The sequence below is a fragment of the Poecile atricapillus genome, chromosome 23 (genome assembly GCF_030490865.1).
Source record: "Poecile atricapillus isolate bPoeAtr1 chromosome 23, bPoeAtr1.hap1, whole genome shotgun sequence".
Taxonomy (NCBI): Eukaryota; Metazoa; Chordata; class Aves; order Passeriformes; family Paridae; genus Poecile; species Poecile atricapillus.
In genome coordinates, this window is record NC_081271.1 from 3,235,497 (window position 1) to 3,254,703 (window position 19,207).

The following is a 19,207-nucleotide window of genomic DNA, read 5'->3' on the forward strand; positions in this document are numbered from 1 at the left end:
CTAAATATGAAGAATGTACAGGGTAGGGCTGAACAAAAACGCTGTTGCTAAGAGGAATAAGCAGTTTTATTCATCATGGCAACACACAGAGCTTCAGGGATATGTACAGTGGAGGAGCTGAGAGCTGGGCCCTCACTTCAAGTCCTCCTCGGGTTTCTTGGCAGAGAACTTTTCCCGCAGTCTTTTCCACGTCCCTTTTTTTATGTCTTCCATCTGTTTCAGAATGTCTGCAAAAGGAGAAGGGAGACAGAGATGGGGCCCAAGGAAGATAAGCAGGAAAGCAGAGGAATTAAACCCTCTTAAAAGAGCTCTGCCTTCCATCTGATTTCCTTTCCTGACTTTTCATCTTAATGAATTTTCATTCCGGGCCTGAGGCGAGGCTGGTTTCCCTTGCAATCAATGCAGGGAGTCTCTTATCACTAACAACTGATACTCAGTTTCCACACACTGCAATCAAAGTTAGGAACTGGAGCAGAACAAAACTGCTCTGGCTCCCAGCTCTTTATAAAGGATGTGCCGAGAGCATTTCTGCGTGGGGCACCCGGCTCCATCCAAGGTCTGACACAGAAGGAATATGCAGGGAATTGGAAGATGGTGAAAGAGAAGCTGAGCTCAGTGCTGGGATGACGTAGCAAACATGTTCCTTCCACACAGATCTTGCTGTCTGACCCCACAGAGCCTTTGCAAACCCTCTATTGTTCCTGACAGTGCAAAATCCAATTGATTATTCACCCCAATATACTGAATTACTCCTCAAATGAATTATTCCTCAGCTTACTCCTCATACACCTTCACAGAATTTGAAGGCAGCCCCTTGGCACCCTCCAGTCTCAGGGGCTGAGAAGGGATGCAAAGGAGCACCCCAAAGACCAGAATGTCCCTTTCCCCCTGCCCTGCCCTCTCAGACCAAGCCCAGCAGCAGTACCTGTGGCCAGGATCATCCTGCAATCCTCCACTGTCACCCCGGTGAAGGTGGTGTCTTTCAGGCGTGGGTACTTCTCAGGAGAGAAGGAAAAGGAGGGAGAGAGACAGAGAAGTCACTTGTAGTGCATGAAAAAGGTACAAGTGTCACCAGCTGGCACAGTCTGAGCGAGTTTTCAGCTGGGATTCTGTTCATCCACAGCAGGAACCAGGCCTGCCCTGTTCACCCAGCAGCTGCCACTGCTGCATCCACCCCTCAGCTGTCCCTCAGGCATTCCCAGGAACACTGCCATTCCCAGGAATGCTGCAGCAGGTGGTGGCTCCCCCCCAAAGAGAGGGGCAGTGGCCAGTGCCACAGCTCTCACCTTGTTTTTGTAGAAGTTGGTGTGGATCCTCACTAAGCTCTCATACATTTGGTCACAGGCTTCAGGGTCAGAGATCTGCAAGGAACACAAGTGGCACACAAGTCTGGTTTTACACCTCCACAGCAAAAACCCTCCTTGTTCCAAGGAACAATGGCCATGAAAGAACAGCTCAGAATTCCCAGTGCATCGCTGGATACTGTCCATCTGCTGTCCTGCTCCAGATTTTTCCCCTCCATCTCCCACCAGCTTGGCCTGAAGGAATAACAACACTTGGGATTTCCAGAACAGATCTGAAACTCTGCATCAACAAGACCTGACAGAAAATACATGGCCACAGAGAACGTTCTTGGCTGGTCCTGTGAAATCTGTGGCCCTTCCTGCTGCAAGGCCACTTCTGTCACCTGCCTCACTGTAGGGAATCCCACAGGACAAGGTGCCAGGCTGGATGGTAGAAACTCCTTGTAGGGGGCTAAAAATAGCCTGTAATTGATTAGGGAAATCAGCACAAATGACAGGGAACAGCTTGAAGGGTAACTGGATTGCTATTTCAGTTGGAAGATCCGGCTCATCCCCAACCTGCGCCAGGTGTCTCTGCCTGGCACAGCCCCTGCTCAGATGCTTTTCCAGTCCACAATGCTTTTCCTGGGTGTTTTTGTGGTACAATGAGCCCAGGTCACCCCAGAACTCAATGCTGCTGCTCCATGAATGGTTAAAACAGGTCAAGAGTAAAAATAACATCAACAGAACGGTGTCAGGATGAAGTAGGAAGAGTATCCTTTTTCAGCAGGGCTGCAGGAGAGAGGAAACAAGGACAGCCACACCGCCCTGCAGGTGATCCCCACCTGTGCCCTGCAGCCCCATCCCAAACACCCCCTGCCAAGGCTCCAGCACATCCAGCCATTAAAAGGGTGGCACAAACAGCATCCCTCCCCTGGAAATCCAGAAAATCTCACTCCATTAGATGGCTAAAGAGGCCTCATGGCTCTAGTTCCCCTATCAGAAGCTCCTCCTGCCAGCACATTCAGCCTCTCTACACAAATTTCCACCACTGCTGCAGGCATCAATTCAGATTTCCAGGATCAGTGGCAGCTTTGGGATCTTGGAGCCAAGTGGTGCAACACATTAAGCTGCCCTGAGCATATGGAAAAGCAATAAAACCCTTCCCAAAATGCCTGCTGCAGACAATTCCGGTCACCAGTACAGGATTAGGAGCCTATAATGGCCCCTTGAGGTCGAAAACACATCTCTGGAACAATGTTTTTATGCTAAGAAAGGGCACATTTGCATTCTGCAGCAACACCTCCGTGACTGGGAAGGTCTGCAGCCAAGTCAGGCATCAGATTCCCTAATTTATTTCAGCAGCAAAGCCTAAACTCCAACAGAATTACAGCTGGAGGCGGAATTCAATTGTACAACTGCTGCATTCCATCAGTGTCAGGCAGTGCTGCAGCATCCCATCATCCCACCCTCGAGGTAAGGAGATCACAGGAATTAACTGGATTCCAGCACAGCTGAAAAATTCCCAAAGCTCTGTACCCCACTCCCCTAACCACAGGAATGGGGTTCTCCAAAGTACATGGGGCAAAGAGTGCAAGAACTAGGTATAAACCACTTGTCCTGAGGATAAGACAGCTGTCCTGGGTACAAAGTCAGTGTCCTGGTCACAAGCCCAGTGTTAAGTGTACAAAGCAGGTGTCCTGGGTACAAACCCGGTGTCCTGGGTACCAATCATTTGTCCCAGGTACAACCCAGGTGTCCCGGGCACAAACTACTGACCCGTTTGTTTGCCCCGTGGAGGCACGAGCCCGTGGCCGATATTCCAAAGGCTTCCCGGGATGTGTGCTCCAAAGGCTGCCGAGGAGCAGCAGGCCTCCATCACCCCTGGGCATCCTGTTCCCTTCCAGCTCAGGATGTCCTAAATAATCCATGAAGCCTCAGGGAGCCCCGAGCACAACCTTCTGCCGGCATCCGGCCCAGCGAGCCCCGAGGCAGAGCCGAGTGTGAGCCCCAAACCCCGCGCTCCGCCCCGACCCCTCAGAGCCACCGCCGGGCCGCTCCCCGCGCCCTCCCAGGCCGGCGCCGCGGGGTTACCGCCCCTCCCGGCCCTCACCGGCGTGTTCTCGCCCTCGCGGAAGGCCTGTGCCACCCGCTGCCGCAGGACCGAGCCCAGGTCCCGCTGCTGCTTGCTGTCCTCCACCGGCCACTCCTCGCAGAGCCGCAGGAAGCGCCGGTACCGGCTGGCGGCCATGGCGCCGGGTCACGTGCGCCGCTCACGTGGCGCCGCCGCCGGGTCACGTGGCGGGAGAGGCGGGGCGGGAAGGCCTGAGGGGAAATTCCTTCCCGGAGCCGCGGGTCCCGAACTGCCCCTGGTCCCCGCCTTGTCACCGGCCCGGAGCGCTGAGTGCCACACCTCCAGGGATGGGGACTCCAACAGCTCCCTGGGCAGCCCCTTCCAAAACCTGGCCGCACTTAAAATGAGGAAATTCCAACCTGAACCTCAGCTTGAGGTCGTTTTCCCTTGTCATGTCCCTTGGGAGGGGAGCCCGAACCCTCCGGCTGCCCCCTCCTGTCAGGGAGTTGTGCAGAACCAGAAGGTCCCCCCGAGCCTCGTTTTCTCCAGGCTGAGCCCCTTCCCCAGCTCCCTCAGCAATTCCTGGTGCTCCAGAGCCTTCCCCAGCTCCCTCAGCAATTCCTGGTGCTCCAGAGCCTTCCCCAGCTCCCTCAGCAATTCCTGGTGCTCCAGAGCCTTCCCCAGCTCCCTCAGCAATTCCTGGTGCTCCAGAGCCTTCCCCAGCTCCCTCACCCGCTCCTCACAGGATTTACAGTGGTTTGAGTTGAAGGGACTTTAAATCCCACCTCATCCCACCCCCTGCCCTGGCAGGAGCACCTCCCTCTATCCCAGGTTGCTCCAAACCCCGTTCATCCTGGCCTTGGACGCTGGCAGGGAAGAGGCAGCCACACTTTGCAGGTGTATGAGGGGTAAAAAGGAAGGGCACGTTGAGCTTATTCAGCCAACAAGTTGTTTCTGTGCAGCAATGAAGAGCGAGGGGCTGCCCAACGAGGCTCTCTGGCTACGGTGTCACACTCAGACCCTTCTCATCCATCCCTTGTCCCACCCGTGTCCTGCTGTGCACCCTGAGGATGCTCAGGTGACTCTGTGCAAACTTACCCACAAAGTCTTATCCCAGACTTCTGATGGGAGCCAGGACAATCCGTGGCTTGCTCCCCACCTAAATTGCGTGTTTGCGGCTTCTTTTTTACAGTTTGTGGTCAAGCAATAACCCAACACTGCGAACAAGAATCTTCCCAGGTGGACTCTGGGCCAAGCAAAATACACATCTGGGCCAGATGTCTTAAATTTTCCTGCTATAAATTGCAGCAGCTCCCCAGCTTTCTGCCATAAATCCAAGTGAACCCTTGGGATCTGGTGTTTAAACTTGTGGCAATAACGGCTCTCTTAAAAAATTATGGACTTAAACAAAGGATAATGTACCTCAAGGATGCTGTGGGAGGGAAAAAGAGATGGACAACGGTGGGAGTTACTTTCACAATTTTATTGATATCCCCACTCCCCAGTAGTGGAGTTCTGTAGCTCTATTCTTTGTGCAAGGACTTCTCCTTCAGATTTCCCACACCATGCAGGAAGGAATTATATTTGTTCCGTCATAATAATAAAATCTCTCCACAAAAGCTGTAAACATTATTTTTAGAGTCTTTTGTTACTGTCTCCTTCAAACTCACACACACGCACACGCACACGCGCACACAGTATTTGTATCAAAGAATTTCTGAGTGACCTTTGACGTGCAGTCCCTGACTCAATCTCACACTTTTTTTTTCTTGTTTTCCTTGTTTTTTTTAAGCAAAATCCCTTGATGTGAAAGTTTTTTGTGGCTGATACCTGACAGAGTCATCGCATTCCCATGCTTCCAGCCCCAGTGGAGCCTCTTTCCTAGAAAATCCGTGGAAAATTCCCTGTTATAACCCCACAGGGATGTTAAAGCTTGGTGAGGTGCAGCTCTTGGTCTGAACACGTGCACAGAGAATCCCGACCAGGGACACTGGGAATGTTGGAGGGTGTTTTTCCCTCCCACCTGAGCAGGAGCAGGAAGGGAAGCTCCAAAGGGAAGCTCCATCTGTTCGCTCCTGCCTCAAACCCTCCTCCCTCTCAGCTGTGGGGTGAGAAGCTCCTGGTTTATCATTAAGACTCTTCCAAAGTAATGCTTTCTTTGGCTCACAAATAAATCAAGGACAGCAGTAAAACCAGAAAGGAAAATAAATCTTCTGATGGATGGCAGAGAGAGTAGATTCTTCCAGCTCTCTGCTTTCCACACTTCAGTTCAGTGACACAGAGAGTTTTCAGCACTTCCCAGTTTATCTGTGCTCGTTCCATGCCACATCCAGCGGCTGGAGGGTCCCACACAGCCGACCCCAGGCGGGATTTTCAGGGCTATCAGTCACTAGGAAATCCAGGCCATTTCACAGAAATTCTCACTTCCCTTCCGACAGGCTCTGAAGGATTTTGATGAGGTTCTCCAGGCCAAAAATGTAGCCGTGGTCTGGCCCATCGTGCGGGGTGGGGTTGGGGTTGCTCTTGGAGCCTTTGAAGGTGGTGTGGGCAAAGTCTATCATCCTCACATCCACCCTGGAGGGGTTCGTGCCGTGAGTTTTTGGGAAGGGGAGGTGATGATCCGCACTCTCCTTGTACTCCTGCCCATCGTAAATGATGAGGAGCGAGCTGGAGTAGAACCTGTAGGAGCTTTGCTTCCGGATCACCGCGAGCAGGGCCTTGAGGCGCAGGACGATGGGCTCCAGCAGGTCCGTCCGCAGCTGGTTCCCATTGCACAGGAACTGCCGCAGGGTCTGCCGGAATCCCTCCGGCGAGAGCTTCCTCCCGTAGTATTTGTCTTTGCACAGGAAATGGCCAGTGTCTGCCTGGTAAACCTGGGAGGGAAGAGAGGAATAATCCATAAAATCATAGAATATCCTTGATGCCTGGAGAAGACTGAGCTGGAGCAGAGGCTGGACAGAGTTCAGAATAAAGCTGGGATTTATTGGAGGGCCTTAAAGGACACACCTTGGGCAGTACAAGATCCTGGCCAGGGCTGCACCTAAGATGGACCTAAAAATGGTGACAAAAATGGACATCTGGTCATGAGGTCTCACATTTTTATAAGTTTTGGTCCATCTGCATATTTGGGTTAATTGTCCAATTACAGCTTCAGGTTATGAAGTCCCATCCTGCTTGTTTTCTCTCTTCAGTCCACTGTTGTTGATGCTTTTGGGCCTGAAACTTGTATTGATTGTCCTTGGTAGCAAGCTAGAAAAGGAATTGTTTTGTCTATCTGCTTTGTGAAGAGAGATCACTAACACTTAATATGAACCTTAAAATTATACACCTAGGCACCACAGAATATAAAAAATATAAAAGCTAAAACTTACAGCATCATCCTGAGTTGTGAGGGATTCACAAATGATGCCTTAAGGTTTTAGCCTTTATATTTTTCAAATCCTGTGCTGCATTAGTGCATAACTCTAAATTTCATATAAAGTGTTAACTACTTTGGTAGTTAACGCTTGACACTGACACACTTTGGTCAGATAATTCCTCTGGGCCTGGAACCCAAGGACATCCTACAGCCTCAGGCCCTGAAAAGTATAAACAAAAGTAATTGAGGGGTAGGAAACTGGGGGAATATAACTTAATTACCTGTAATTGGAGAATTAACCCCTGATATGCAAATAGACCAAACATATCTGTCTGAAAAACCTGTGACCATTGTCCATCTTGGGTGTAGCCTCTGGGAGGCTTTTGACTGCCAAAGGTGTATCTGTTGAAGAACTTTAATAAATATCTACTTTATTCTCTTAACTTAAAAGGACAGAGGTTTTGAAGGGACTTAAAATGACATAGGTTTTGACTTTATGTATTTTGCTTTACATTCTATTCTACTTACTCTCAATTTATCTTTCAGGCAGGGTTTTGAAATCTGCTGGAGAATAGTGACTGAGGGAAATGCAATGCATTTGGGTTTCCAGGAGGAAGGATGGAGATTTCCAGCAGAAAAAATTCAGTCCAAAATGAACCCCTGGCTCTCAGAGCCCCAAGATGGGGCAGCTCAGCCAAAGCACAAGTGGGGCAATGTGGTGCTTTTGGGGTTTTTTCATGCAGCAGCCAAGAGCTGAGCAGGAATCTGTGTGGAAAAGCAGCTTCTCAGATGGAGTGAAGGGTTCCAGCTGCTCACACTGTTGGCAGTGGCACAGAGGAAGGATCACCTTAAATGTGCTATATTTGACACCCTCTCTGAAAGGCCACTTTTTACAGCCTGTGTTTGGGGGGAAAATAGAATAAAACCCCTTTAATTCACACCAGCCAAGCTGGAGATTCCAGCTTGGTTCCAAGTGAGGAACCAAGGGGGGAACCAACACACCGAGGGGATGGAGGCTTTACCTGCATCCCACAGACGCGCACACCCAGCGATGCCGAGGTGCTCTGCTCACACTTCTTGATGTGCCGGGCTTTCTTCTCCTCCGAGGCATCATCCCCGTGCTGCCGAGTGCCCATCTTCAGGTCCAGGATGCAGGGATAGCTGTACTTGGACACCACATTTTCCAGCAGGAGAAACTCTGCGTGGGAGTTCAGGAAAGCCCAATACTTTTAAATTCTAATTGAAAGAGGCCTTAAATCAAAGCAAGTGCTGACACTCTCCATAACAGCTCACAACTGTAATGAGACTTTCTGAGCCAATTTCTCCGACGTGTCATTGCTATGGGCCTCTCGCTGCCAATTGCAGTTAATTTACTGTACTACAGCCCTACCAATTAAAGCCCCAACAGCTCCATTCTCCAGTGACACCGTAGCCCTGGGCTGTCACTCCGACACCTTCCCTGGTGCCGAGCTCACTCCGGTGGGTGGGGGAAGTTGTTAAACTCTATTACTCACATGACTGGTGGGTAATGAAGTGTAATAGGAAAATAAAAGGCGAGGCAGCTGCTAATTCCTGTATAGTTGTGTTTTTAAATGTATGCCAAGGGGATCTTTGACTTCTGCTGAGAACTCTTGATGGGAAATGGGATTTATTTTTTTAGTTTTTTTCTTTTTTTTTTAACAGTGACAGAAGATAACAGAGAATATTCCTTATTTTCCCAGAGTCTGTGCAGAGGAGGGGATGCATCCCTCTGCAATAAACCCTACACTGATCTGTTATCCAGGACTGTGCCGGAGGGAAGAGAGGAGAAAGGATACGATGAAGTTTGTTCTCGTTGTGCTTGGAGGACATGCGGTTCAGGTGCTGCCGGTGACAGTGCAGTCCCCAGGGGTTGTAGCTCTTCCTTTCTGGCTGCTTCCCATTTGCATCTTCCAAAAGGGAATCTGTGTGGTACTGAAGGTCTGTCCTCAAAAGCATCTTCCCAGGGCAGCTAGACAAAGCACACAAAGGGACACATTGGGTTTATAAGCTCCAGAGGAGAATATTCCCTTCCTTTTTTTTTTTTTTTTTTTTTTTTTTTTTTTTTTTTTTTGTGTAGGGCCTCAAACTTGATAAAGTGGATTTTCAGGGACTCTCAAAGGAACCGTATTGATCATGTCCAACCTGCAGAGATCCTTTGTTACTCCATAACAGTAATTTTCAGAAAGCTAGCTATTGCTGCCTGCCAATACTTTTTTCATTATAATTTAAAGTGTGCTGGCTCCCTTGAAAAACCATTCACAGCCCCAGCTGCCAGGGATCTCTATTTATCCACCTAATGGGCACAGCACAGTAAAATGGTCCAACAATGGGAATGATTCCCAATTTGGAGGGGATGGCTCCAAGGAGGGGAGAGAGGGAAAGAGTGATAAGGAGATCTCTTCTCCTTGGGGGGCCATTCCTTGGTCTCGCTCATCCCAACTCCACCACTCCCATCACTCCAAAGGCAGCGGTTCCACAGCAGGGATATTCCACCTTCAGTCCCGGGTGGCCCAGGCCTGCTCTGAGCCAGTTTGGGATGAAGGATGTCCTGCAGAAAATCTCTGTGAGCTGGGGTGCTGGGAGCACCGGGTGCCTTCCTGGGAGAGCTCTCCCCTGGGATGGGATGGGGTGGGATGGGACTGAAGCTCCTCTGTTGCCAGCAAAGGGACATTCCTTGCTTGGTGACTGTTCTCCCATGGCCTCTCCTCTCCTGGAGCATGCTGTGCTCCAAGGAATGGGGTTTAGAGCAGAATTTGAGCAACAACATCCCAGATCCACCCCACTCCATCCCCATGCCAGGGAAGAGCAGAACCACACACACAGCTCTTGTGTGTTGCTTGGCTCTGCTGTTCTTCACCTTAGCTGGGCGCTGCTTCTGCCCTAAACCCACAGTTGGGCCACCAAACCCACCCCAAACCCATCCCAACCCCACCCAAGTGGCAGATGCCAGCCAGAAGGATTGCAGGCAGTGCCAGACCCTCACCTGTCTTTGAAGGTCTTGGTGACCTGGGTGTGGCTCCACTTGCATTTGTGCCACAAGGTGACCGCGGGGTCACCGCCGGCACTGTCCAGGCGGCCACAGCTGTCCGGCTGGCCCAGGCTGGGGCTGGCCATCAGGGTCAGGTTGCCCATGCTGTCCTTCTTGAGGTGCACGGACACGATGCCTGGACAGAGAGGAAAACAGACGAGACACAGATGAGCCCGTGGGGTATCACAGGGGCCTGGCCACCACCTTGTGTTTCGTGGCCTTTTATTGATCCCACTCTGATTTCAAGCCAAATACAATATCATTAGGCTGAGACACTGGAAAATACTCTCAGGATTTTCAAGTGTTCCCCATCTCAAGGCTCAGTTTGAAACCTGCCTCCTCTGAACCCCACGTTCCTTTGTTCCACCTGTCTGAACTCTGCTGTGCCCCGGGTGACCCAGAAAAGCCCCCCACTCCAGATCAGGAGCTCCCAGCTTATTTATCACAAGGAATTTAAGTGCTTTTTAAAGACAGCACAAGGCTGGAAACACATTTCATTGGCAGGAAAAAAAGGGAGGGCTGGGGACAAGGCATTTTCCAAGGACACCCAGCGTGCCAACTGCTTCTTTTAATTGCAGAGCCCCAGGAGCAGGGCAGGGATGTGGCCATGGGCTGGCAGCACTGCCCACACATTGTCATGGTCGTGTCCTTCCCCCAGCGCCAAGGACCAGCACCCAGATATCCCACGGGGGTCTGGAGTGTCACACGCCCGGTGTTTGTGCCCTCCAGGGACCAACACCGTGACCAGAGGTTATTTTTTTCCACCCTCAGTGCTTAAAACACCATCCTGCATTTGAACGTTGCAATTTTCCCTGACTCTGACAGGAATCACAGGGCTCAAATGCCAGCCAGTCCAGCACGGATTTAGCCCAACGTGAGCCCATCCCTGGCACGGGGCCGGCTGTCTGCGTGTCTCAAGTGACAGCGCAGGAATGGCCATGGATCCCTGCGCCGCTGGCTCTGACCTTTCTGGAAAAGGCTGATAACGCCATCCCGCTCCTGCACGGCCTCCTGAGCCTCCCCACGCTCCAGGGGTGTTCTTACAGCACAGCCTTAAGCTGCACCAGGGGAAGTTTAGGTTAAACACCAGAAAAAAATTAAAATTCTTCACTGAAAGAGTGATTGGGCACTGGAATCGTCTGCCCAGGGAGGTGCTGGAGTCACCGTTTCTGGATGTGTTTTTAAAAAGCCTGGATGTGGCACTCAGTGCCATGGTTTGGTTGATGAGGAGCTGTTAGGTTAGGTCAGAGGTTGGACTTGGTCATCTCAAAGGTCTTTTCCAACCTGGTTCATTCTGTGATTCTGTGACCTGGGGCTCAGGGGGCTGCCAGATCCCAGAGAGGGCAGAGGCCAGGGACAGGGCAGGGGCACCAGCAAAGGCAGCACTGGAAAGAGCCCTGTTGGGGACACAGGGAGCTGGGCTGGATCCAGCTGTGCCCAGGGGGATCTGTGGGGCATTTGGGGAGCTGGGATGGATCCAGCTGTGCACAGGGGTTCTATGGGGCATTTGGGGAGCTGGGATGGATCCAGCTGTGCCCAGGGGTTCTATGGGGCATGTGGGGAGCTGGGCTGGATCCAGCTGTGCCCAGGGGGATCTGTGGGGCATTTGGGGAGCTGGGATGGATCCAGCTGTGCCCAGAGGGATCTGTGGGGCATTTGGGGAGCTGGGCTGGATCCAGCTGTGCACAGGGGTTATGTGGGGCATGTGGGAAGCTGGGCTGGATCCAGCTGTGCACAGGGCATCCCCACCAGGTCTGCAGGGCATGTGGGGAGATGATCTCAGCAGCTTAACAAACAATTCTGCTCTCCCAAGCAAAGGTGCCAAAGCAAATAAACATGCAAAGCCCCTTCTCTCCATTTCAAGTGATTCCAGTGAGCAAACACCAAGCAGAGGTTTTGCCTCCTGTGCCTGCCAGGTTCTGCTGCCCCAGGGGGGTTTCCCCACCTGAATTGTCCCTGCAGTCACCCCTGTTGGACTGGGATCCCCATGCCTCCCCAGGTCCTGCACCCCAAAACCTCAGGTTTGGATGTTTTTCCCTCACCACAACCATTCCTGGTCCTTTCTGCTGTTCAATCAGCATAACAGTGAACAGGCTGGGTTAAAGCGGCTGACTTTGCACAGAAAGGGGGGGAAATCTACCCAGGCTGCTCTGCCAAGGGAGCTGAGGGGCTACAAACCTTCATTAGGGGGAAAAGGAATATTTTTACCCCTCCCAGCCCTCTGTGCTGGGCTCAGGGAGTTCCATCTTCCTCAGGCTCCAGCATTACCTTTTCCCTAAGTCCCATTCTTAAAAAATCCATATTTCTGAGAGCAAACAAATCTCCTCTCAGCCTGGATGACTGCTTCACATTTTCAGGGGATGTAGGCATGGGGGGAAAAAAAATAAAAAAAATAAAAGCCAGCATGTCTTTTGCCTAAATCAAAGCCTTTTTCATTTTAAAAAGTCATGGGGAGGCGACTGGAGCTCTCAATTGCAAACACCATAACCTTAAAAACTGTCCCAGTTCCTGCCTGCAGTCAGCAGGGCTGGGCTCATTTGCATAGTGCTGACGGGCTGGCCCCAAAAAACTTATATATAGCGTGAAAGTAAGAGTTGTTAAATATCAGCCATTAATATGAAAATTAATGGGAAGATTTTTCAAAGGAGAGAACCGAGCGTTAAATTGGAAGGGAATGTGATCCTCTCCCTCCTCCCAGCTGGAAATTCAGCCTTCAAAAAACCTACAGCTCAGCCTAAAAAGTACTTTTTGTTTCCTGGGGGATCCCACGGGGGTTTGCAGGTGTCCTGCTGTGACCTGTGTGTGGCAGACAACCCTCAGACAATCCTTTGCTGCATGGGCAAACGTCTCTCCAAAGCCTTTGGGTGCCCGGCTGTGCTGGCCTTTGGTGTCACTGACACCCCAATCCTGCTCCTGCCGGCACCAGCAAGGAGACAGAGAGTATTTCTGGGTGCTGTCACCACGCTGGTGGCATCTCAGAGGCTCTCAGGAGGTTTCACTCTGTAACTCTGCCCTTGTGGGTTTATTTTTGTGTTTACAAGTGCATTCATCTACTGTCGAGGGCACTGGGAACCTGAGCAGAACTGGGCTGGAAAACAAGCCCAGCATCCCCCTGTGAGCTCAACTGGGACAAGGCAGGGCCTTCAAAGAGGAAAAAAGTTGGTCCCAAGGTCACCAAACTGCCTGATATGGGGGAATTGAGCAGGAAAAGCCACGGGCTCGGGGTGAGGCTTGAACGATATTTGATCCCTATTGTAGGGAATGTCACCATTGCACAGAATGTCACCATTACATAATGGTCCCAGGGCTGTCCCCACAGCCCAGAAATAGAGATGAGGTACATGCATACGTGTGAATGGGGGATGGAACCTCCAGGATCATCCCTCTGGACACTCATTCCCTTCATCATCCTCACAGAAAAGCATTTCACCTTTTTAATTGCCTGGCAACAGGGCTGGGACAGCCGAGAGAGGAATAAACCTGTGAGCCAGATTGGAGAATTGCTTTTTAATTACCCCTCATCATAAAACTCTCTGGGACTTGAAACAGGAGAAGAAAAGACAAAAAGGTTTGAATAACCAGGGCACCCCTGGACTGGGTAAACTGGGACTGTTTAGCAGCTTTATCAGTGAAGGCCCAGTGCTGCAGCACCAAACCCAGCTCCTGCCAGAGGAAATGGTTCAGAGGGAACTTTTCTCCCTTAAGCATCTTTTTAATATTGTCCCATAAATCTGCAGAGGCCCCTGACTTTCTGAGAAAGGGAGAGATTGGGCTGGAAGCGCATTGGAGCCGTGGCTGGCTGAGCTCTTTGCTGTAATGCCGAAGGACCAAGAGATATTTTAAGTTTTTACGTGACAACCGAGCTTCTCGCCTCCCCCAAAAGCCAGGGTCAGGAGCTTTATGAGCAGCACAAGTCTGGCAGTAAAAGTAGAAAATACTGAGGGAATAAGAAAGAGAAGGGAGGGAGGATGTCTTTTAAAAACACTGGTGCTGCTCTCCCAGTGCTGCTTTCTAGGGGCTGGGCTGTGAGATTCCACTGGGAATGGGGGTCAGGGATGGGGCAGCAAGCAGAGGGACAGGCAGGAGAATCCTCTGCGCCTGGAAAAGCCTCACCTGGCGCAGCTGGGGATGCTTTTTAGGAAGGTGAGAGCTCTGTAGCTCCCCTTACCTTTGTACTGAGGCGTGAACTGCCTCATGGCCAGGGGCAGGGACTCGTAGAAGCTCAGCTCCTGCGACACCAGGGGCTTGCAGATGGTGTGCTCATCGTAGGTCAGCATGCTCGTGTGGCCGCCCACCTGGTGCACGAAGGGCTGCAGGAGCACGGCAGCCCTGCCCTCGCCAGGGCCCAGCGGGCTCTGACCCACCATGGTGCCAGGCACAGCCCAGGGGGCTCCGGCCCCACCGGCAGCAGCGCTCGGGGATGGGAAGCACAGGCTGGCACAGGCAGTGCTGGGCCAGTTCTCACCCACTCTGCTGTGTCCCCCACTCTGGGTTTTCCTCCACGCTGGTCTTTCAGCAATGAAATCTGCAAAACAGAGGGAATTAAGGAATTAGAGGAGAAGGGTCACCCAGCAGGGTGGGATGAGATCTGTCAGTGCCCAGGGGCTGGCAGGGAGCCCCAGCCTGACACATGGAATCCAGGAAAGCCCCAATTTCACTGTGTTGGGGACAAGAGACAGAGATCAAAAAGAGCTGTGAATTAAAGCAGTGACATCGAGGCAGCAGGATCAGGGATTCCTTGGACAGGTTATTAACACCGATGCTGTGAAACACCTCCAGTTTGTCCCACAGGCTATGTTAGGACGGTCCCAGGCCTTCCCTCAGACATTCCCAACATTATTATAAAGCCCCTGCAAGCCCCCAGGCACTCCCTTGCTCTACAACACTGCAGGTGGGGTGAGTAACAATTTCTGCACCTTCCAAAGAAACCTCGGTTTGGGGCATTTCCTGTCATTTAACACCGGAGCAGCAGCAGGAGCATTTCCTTCCCAGGCTGACAGACAGACACAGGGGGATGTGGATGTGTCACACCAGCACCCACAGGGCTCACACCCAGCTTTCCACCCTGCCCCCAGCAATGGATCCATGCCTGATTCCAGAAATTCCTCCTTGATTCTGATAGCAACAAGTCTCGGCTCCAAAGCAGCAATGTAGGAAAATCACAGAGCACATCCGTGGTGCACCCCCAGCAGCAGCACCCACCACCACCTGCTCCTTCCCCCATTCCTCACAGGAAACCCATGGATGGCTCTTGGACATCAGGAATGGAATCCCACATGCACCAAGGATGACAAAAAGGAGCTGATGTTGGTGCTGGAGCAGCCTGGCTTCACACTCCACATCCCAGACTCACAGGGATGGGAAAAAATCATTGAAATCATCATTTGAGGATGGGGCCATGGCAGCACAGGCCCTTTCTCCAGATTGTTCCAGCTTCAGCACAACCTGGGGAGCTTTGCACCCTGTTTTTGCCAGCAGAACCCCAGTGCAGGGGACAATGATGCCTCTGCAAGATCCAGTTCTGCCGGGAAAGCCTCCAGGATGCTCTGCCAGGTGAGCAGCTCCACCCTTGGCAGCCCCACGGGACAGGTGTGACCAGGGCAGCGCTGTCACCCCTCCTTTTTAGGAGCCGGGGAACAGCAGAGGGGTGGTGGCACCTCCTGGAGGCACCTGGAACTTCCCACAGTGGGCAGGGGCTCTGCGGGAAGGGCTTTCCCTGAAGCCAGCGCTGACCCCGAGCTGGATCTGTGGGCACGGAGCATATTCCCCATCCTGCAGGAAGGATCCAGAGCTCAGGGGTTGGACTCGATGATCCCTCTGGGTCCCTTCCAACAAGGGATATTCTGTGATGCTCAAATCTCCCCTGCTCCTCCTGCTGGGATTAACCCCCAAGGGAAAAGCACCTGCTGCAGGTGCCGGTTTTGTTTCCCACCTGGAGCAGTGGGATGGAGTGGGCTGAAGGCAGGGAAGAGCCACCTCCAAACGCACCAGTGGCTCCTTTATCTCCCCCAGGGTGGGGTTTTTCCCCTCACATTATTATATTGGAGAGGAATTCCTGCTCTACAATTACCTTTCCCGGAGGAACAAAGCCAGGCTCCCGAGCCCAGCGCTTTCCAGCCGGGAAGAAAGCGGCTCCTCGGAGCCTTCCCGGGTGTTAATAAAAGCATTCAGCATTTTGTTAAGTTGTGGCAATTTTTAAAGAGGATTTTCTGCCTCGGGAGCTGCAGGTTTGTTGTGAGGTTTTTTGTGTGGCTCTTCCCTCCCTTCCTCCCATCCTTAAAAAGAAGGAGAAAAGCCAAAAGCAAGCGGATTTGTCATAACACCTCTTTGGAGCAGGGAACAACACGACTTAAATCCTTTCTTGCTTCTGAGCCAGTCCAAGGCTGAGACTCAGCTGACACAACCCCCTGACAGCTCTGGCAACCTTAGCATTGCGAAGGGAGATGGGGAAAAAACATCCACAATTCGATAAAGCTCCCGAATGTTTTCTCCCAAGCAAAACTCAGAGCAGGATTTGCAGTAGGAGAAGGAGGTTCTTTTCTGGGAGTTTCTGCTGGGAAGCAGCTCATCCATTCGGAGCAGATAAATGTTCCTGCAAACACTGAGCTCCCCTGAAACAAGACACTGGAAATAAATCACTTCCACTGGCTCAAGGTATCGCAAATGCCAGGAGATATTTACGTCACTAAAAATACACAGAATTACAGATAAATCCGGACCCTCCAAGCAAAACCAGAATCCATCAGTGTTTTTCCCCCAGCTAAAGGAAAAGCAGCTCAGGTGCTGCAGGTGGAGCCAGGAAATATTGGGGAAGGAGGATAAGGAGAATATTCCTCTGCATAGAAGAGAAACATTCCATTCTCCAGGAAGGTGATGGGGCTTTGGAGAAACCGTGGAAGGTGTCCCTGCTCCTGGCAGGGCTGGAGCTGGGAGAGTTCTGCTGCAGCGCTGGGGACAGCGCCGCTCCCCTGGCACTGTCACCTCCCACCCTGGGCCAAATGTCAAAGGAGTCTCAGCTAAACCGGTTGTTTATCCCCAACTCCAAACTGAGCCAAAAGGAGCCAGGCAGATTCAATTCTCCAATCTTTGAATGGCACCGACCCCATCCCATCCCAAAGAGGACTTGTGTGGCCCTGAGGGAAACGCACAGTCAGGCTGGGCTAGGTCCTTGTGGCAGAAACACCTGGGAATATTAAATTCAAAATCCCTCTAAAAACAAGAGCTCTGTGCACAGGCCCATGCTCTCAGTGTGGCCCCTCCTGGCCACCTCCCTGCTCCTGGAGCATCCCAGAGCTCCAAAGTAGGGTTCCAAGCACTGCAGATCCTTTGCTTCATTAAAAAGCAATAAAGAACGTGGCTGAGATCTGTGTGTGCTCCTGGTGCTGGAGCTCGCCTGGAGCCCCAACCAGCCCTGCATGGAACCCCAGAGCTGGGGCCTGGTGCCACCATGGACACAGTGTCACCATGGACCTGCTGTCACCACAGACCTGCTGCCACCATGGACATGGTGCCACCACGGACCCCCTGCCACCATGGACTCAGTGCCACCATGGACCCGCTGCCACCACGGACACGGTGCCACCATGGACCCGCTGCCACCATGGACCCGCTGCCACCACGGACACGGTGCCACCATGGACCCGCTGCCACCACGGACATGGTGCCACCATGGACCCGCTGCCACCATGGACCCGCTGCCACCATGGACACGGTGCCACCATGGACACGGTGCCACACCACTCTGCAGAAAAGGGCACAGGTTCCCTCACCCCCTGCCCACTTTCTGCCTTTCACAGCACCTCCCGCCCCTCCACTTCCCAGCCATTCCACCAGCTCCAGGGTTGCTCCAGAGATTCCCACCAGCCCCCAGCACCACTCCCATCCCTTCCCACCAGCCAGAGCCTTCCTGCCAGCATCCCACCCACCTCCAAAGCTGCATCCATGTCACACCATCCACCCCACCTGGCACCCAGCCCAGCCCTCACCTGTGTGCGCCGGTGTCCGCCGGGGGCTGCAGCCGAGCCTCAGGGCGCTGCCTCTCGCTGAGGCTCCACGGCGAGGAATGAGGGAACATTTGGGCACGGCCAGAGCGCGTCGGCGCTGGCAGGAGCCCGGAATGTCCAGCTGACATTCCAGTGGGGCTGTGCCAAGGAGAACCACGCTGGATGGGACAGGGACACGGCCGCATGTGAGGGCCGGGAACAGAGCGAGAGGTGCCGGGTGTGTTCCGGCTGTCTTGGGAAATCGGCTCTCCCGGAAAACAACTGCGGATTTGTCCAGCTTTGAACTCCCCCTCAGCTCGGCCCCCACCGGGTTTGTCACCTCCCTGCAGAGTGGGCTGCCACGGGGAGAGGGATGGAGATTCCCAGAGCTCCCAAACCAGCTCGGGGAGATGCAGGAGGAGAGGCACAGGGTGGTGACAGCAGCTGGGGGACACCAAATCCCCCTTTGTGGTGAAGAGAAGCTGTGAGCAAAGCGGGGGAAGGCCAAGGTTTGCCCAAAGCTGGGCAGGGGATGAGTGGATCCAGAGCTCCGGCCTTGCCAGCGGGAAAAGAGCCACGTCAGAGCTCAGGAGCTTTGTGGGGAATGGAAAAGTCCCAGGGAGCTTCTGCCAGGGCCACACTGTCCCCTGCAGCCACTCAAGGACAGTGTGTGCCCCCCAGGCCTTACTATCCTGTCCAGCATGTGCCAAGGGTTCCTGCCAGCCCCCTGAACCCCCAAAAAATGGGATCCGTATGTTTTTTAGGGAATCACAAGGAACAAGAACAAGGAGGGGACGATGCCCATTCTCACCCCCAGTCCCCCGCAGGAATTTGAGGACTTCAGCAGAGCGTGCCCAGGCCTGGGGCCCACCAGAGATGCCATGGGGGAAATGCCAGGGAAGAAAACCTCACAGTTGGGATAAGGATTGATGGATGTGGAAATTCCCACTAACTGGAGGGGAGAAACCAGGCTCAGGGTGAGCCGAGGGATCAAACTGATGGTGGGGGCAGAGGCTGAGATTAAAGACAAGGATGAAAGGAAGACCCAGATTCCCAAGGCCTGGCTTCATGCTGGAATCTGAGCTCAGGAAAGCATTTTTTTTATTTGGGTTTTTTTTTGGTTTGTCAGTTTGGTTTTTTTTATAAGGTTGGTTTCTGAAGGAGAAAAAGCTTACCTGAGCACTCTGCACAGCCAGACGTGGGATTTTTGCTTCCCTCCTCTCCTGTCCCCCGAGTCCAGCTGAGTTTCCTCCTCCTCCTTCTTCTGCAGGGCAGGCGGGGCAGGGCAGGGCTCCAGAGCAGCTCCTCTCCCTGTGCCCAGCAGGTCCCGGTATCCCTGCGCTTGTTCTGTCCCTCACCCGCTGCAGCCCCCGGCTCCAAAAGCCCCCAGAGAGCAGCCAGGCCAGGCTGCCAACCCCAAACGTGCCAGGCTTTAAATCCAACCATCCCAGAGCTGGTAGC

At 52.7% G+C, this 19,207-nt stretch overlaps 2 protein-coding genes across 2 annotated transcripts; both read right to left on the minus strand.

Moving 5' to 3' along the window:
• Positions 1-48: 48 nt before the first annotated feature.
• On the minus strand, positions 49-3,565 carry LOC131587613 (ubiquinol-cytochrome-c reductase complex assembly factor 2). Its single transcript, XM_058855669.1, has 4 exons — positions 3,397-3,565; positions 1,287-1,361; positions 926-995; positions 49-227 (listed from the first exon to the last, which is right to left on the minus strand). The coding sequence occupies exons 1-4, from the start codon at positions 3,532-3,534 to the stop codon at positions 133-135; spliced, it is 378 nt and encodes a 125-aa protein (XP_058711652.1). The 5' UTR covers positions 3,535-3,565; the 3' UTR covers positions 49-132.
• Positions 3,566-4,819: 1,254 nt separating this feature from the next.
• IP6K3 (inositol hexakisphosphate kinase 3) lies at positions 4,820-18,260 on the minus strand. The gene is made up of 6 exons (XM_058855649.1): positions 17,750-18,260; positions 13,933-14,289; positions 9,720-9,900; positions 8,533-8,705; positions 7,738-7,913; positions 4,820-6,230 (listed from the first exon to the last, which is right to left on the minus strand). The coding sequence occupies exons 2-6, from the start codon at positions 14,129-14,131 to the stop codon at positions 5,778-5,780; spliced, it is 1,182 nt and encodes a 393-aa protein (XP_058711632.1). The 5' UTR covers positions 14,132-14,289; positions 17,750-18,260; the 3' UTR covers positions 4,820-5,777.
• Positions 18,261-19,207: the final 947 nt, after the last annotated feature.

Bases quoted from the DNA above. Each gene is read 5' to 3' on its own strand.
- LOC131587613 (XM_058855669.1), bottom strand. From the start codon at position 3,534: ATGGCCGCCAGCCGGTACCGGCGCTTCCTGCGGCTCTGCGAGGAGTGG. The intron at 1,362-3,396 runs GTGAGGGCCGGG...TGTTCCTTGCAG, and splicing joins GCGAGGGCGAGAACACGCCG to ATCTCTGACCCTGAAGCCTG. The intron at 228-925 runs GTACTGCTGCTG...CTCCTTTTGCAG, and splicing joins CAGGATGATCCTGGCCACAG to ACATTCTGAAACAGATGGAA.
- IP6K3 (XM_058855649.1), bottom strand. From the start codon at position 14,131: ATGGTGGGTCAGAGCCCGCTGGGCCCTGGCGAGGGCAGGGCTGCCGTG. The intron at 9,901-13,932 runs GTAAGGGGAGCT...CTCTCTGTCCAG, and splicing joins GTTCACGCCTCAGTACAAAG to GCATCGTGTCCGTGCACCTC. The intron at 7,914-8,532 runs GTATCCTTTCTC...ACTCCCACGCAG, and splicing joins CAACGAGAACAAACTTCATC to AGTTTCTCCTGCTGGAAAAT.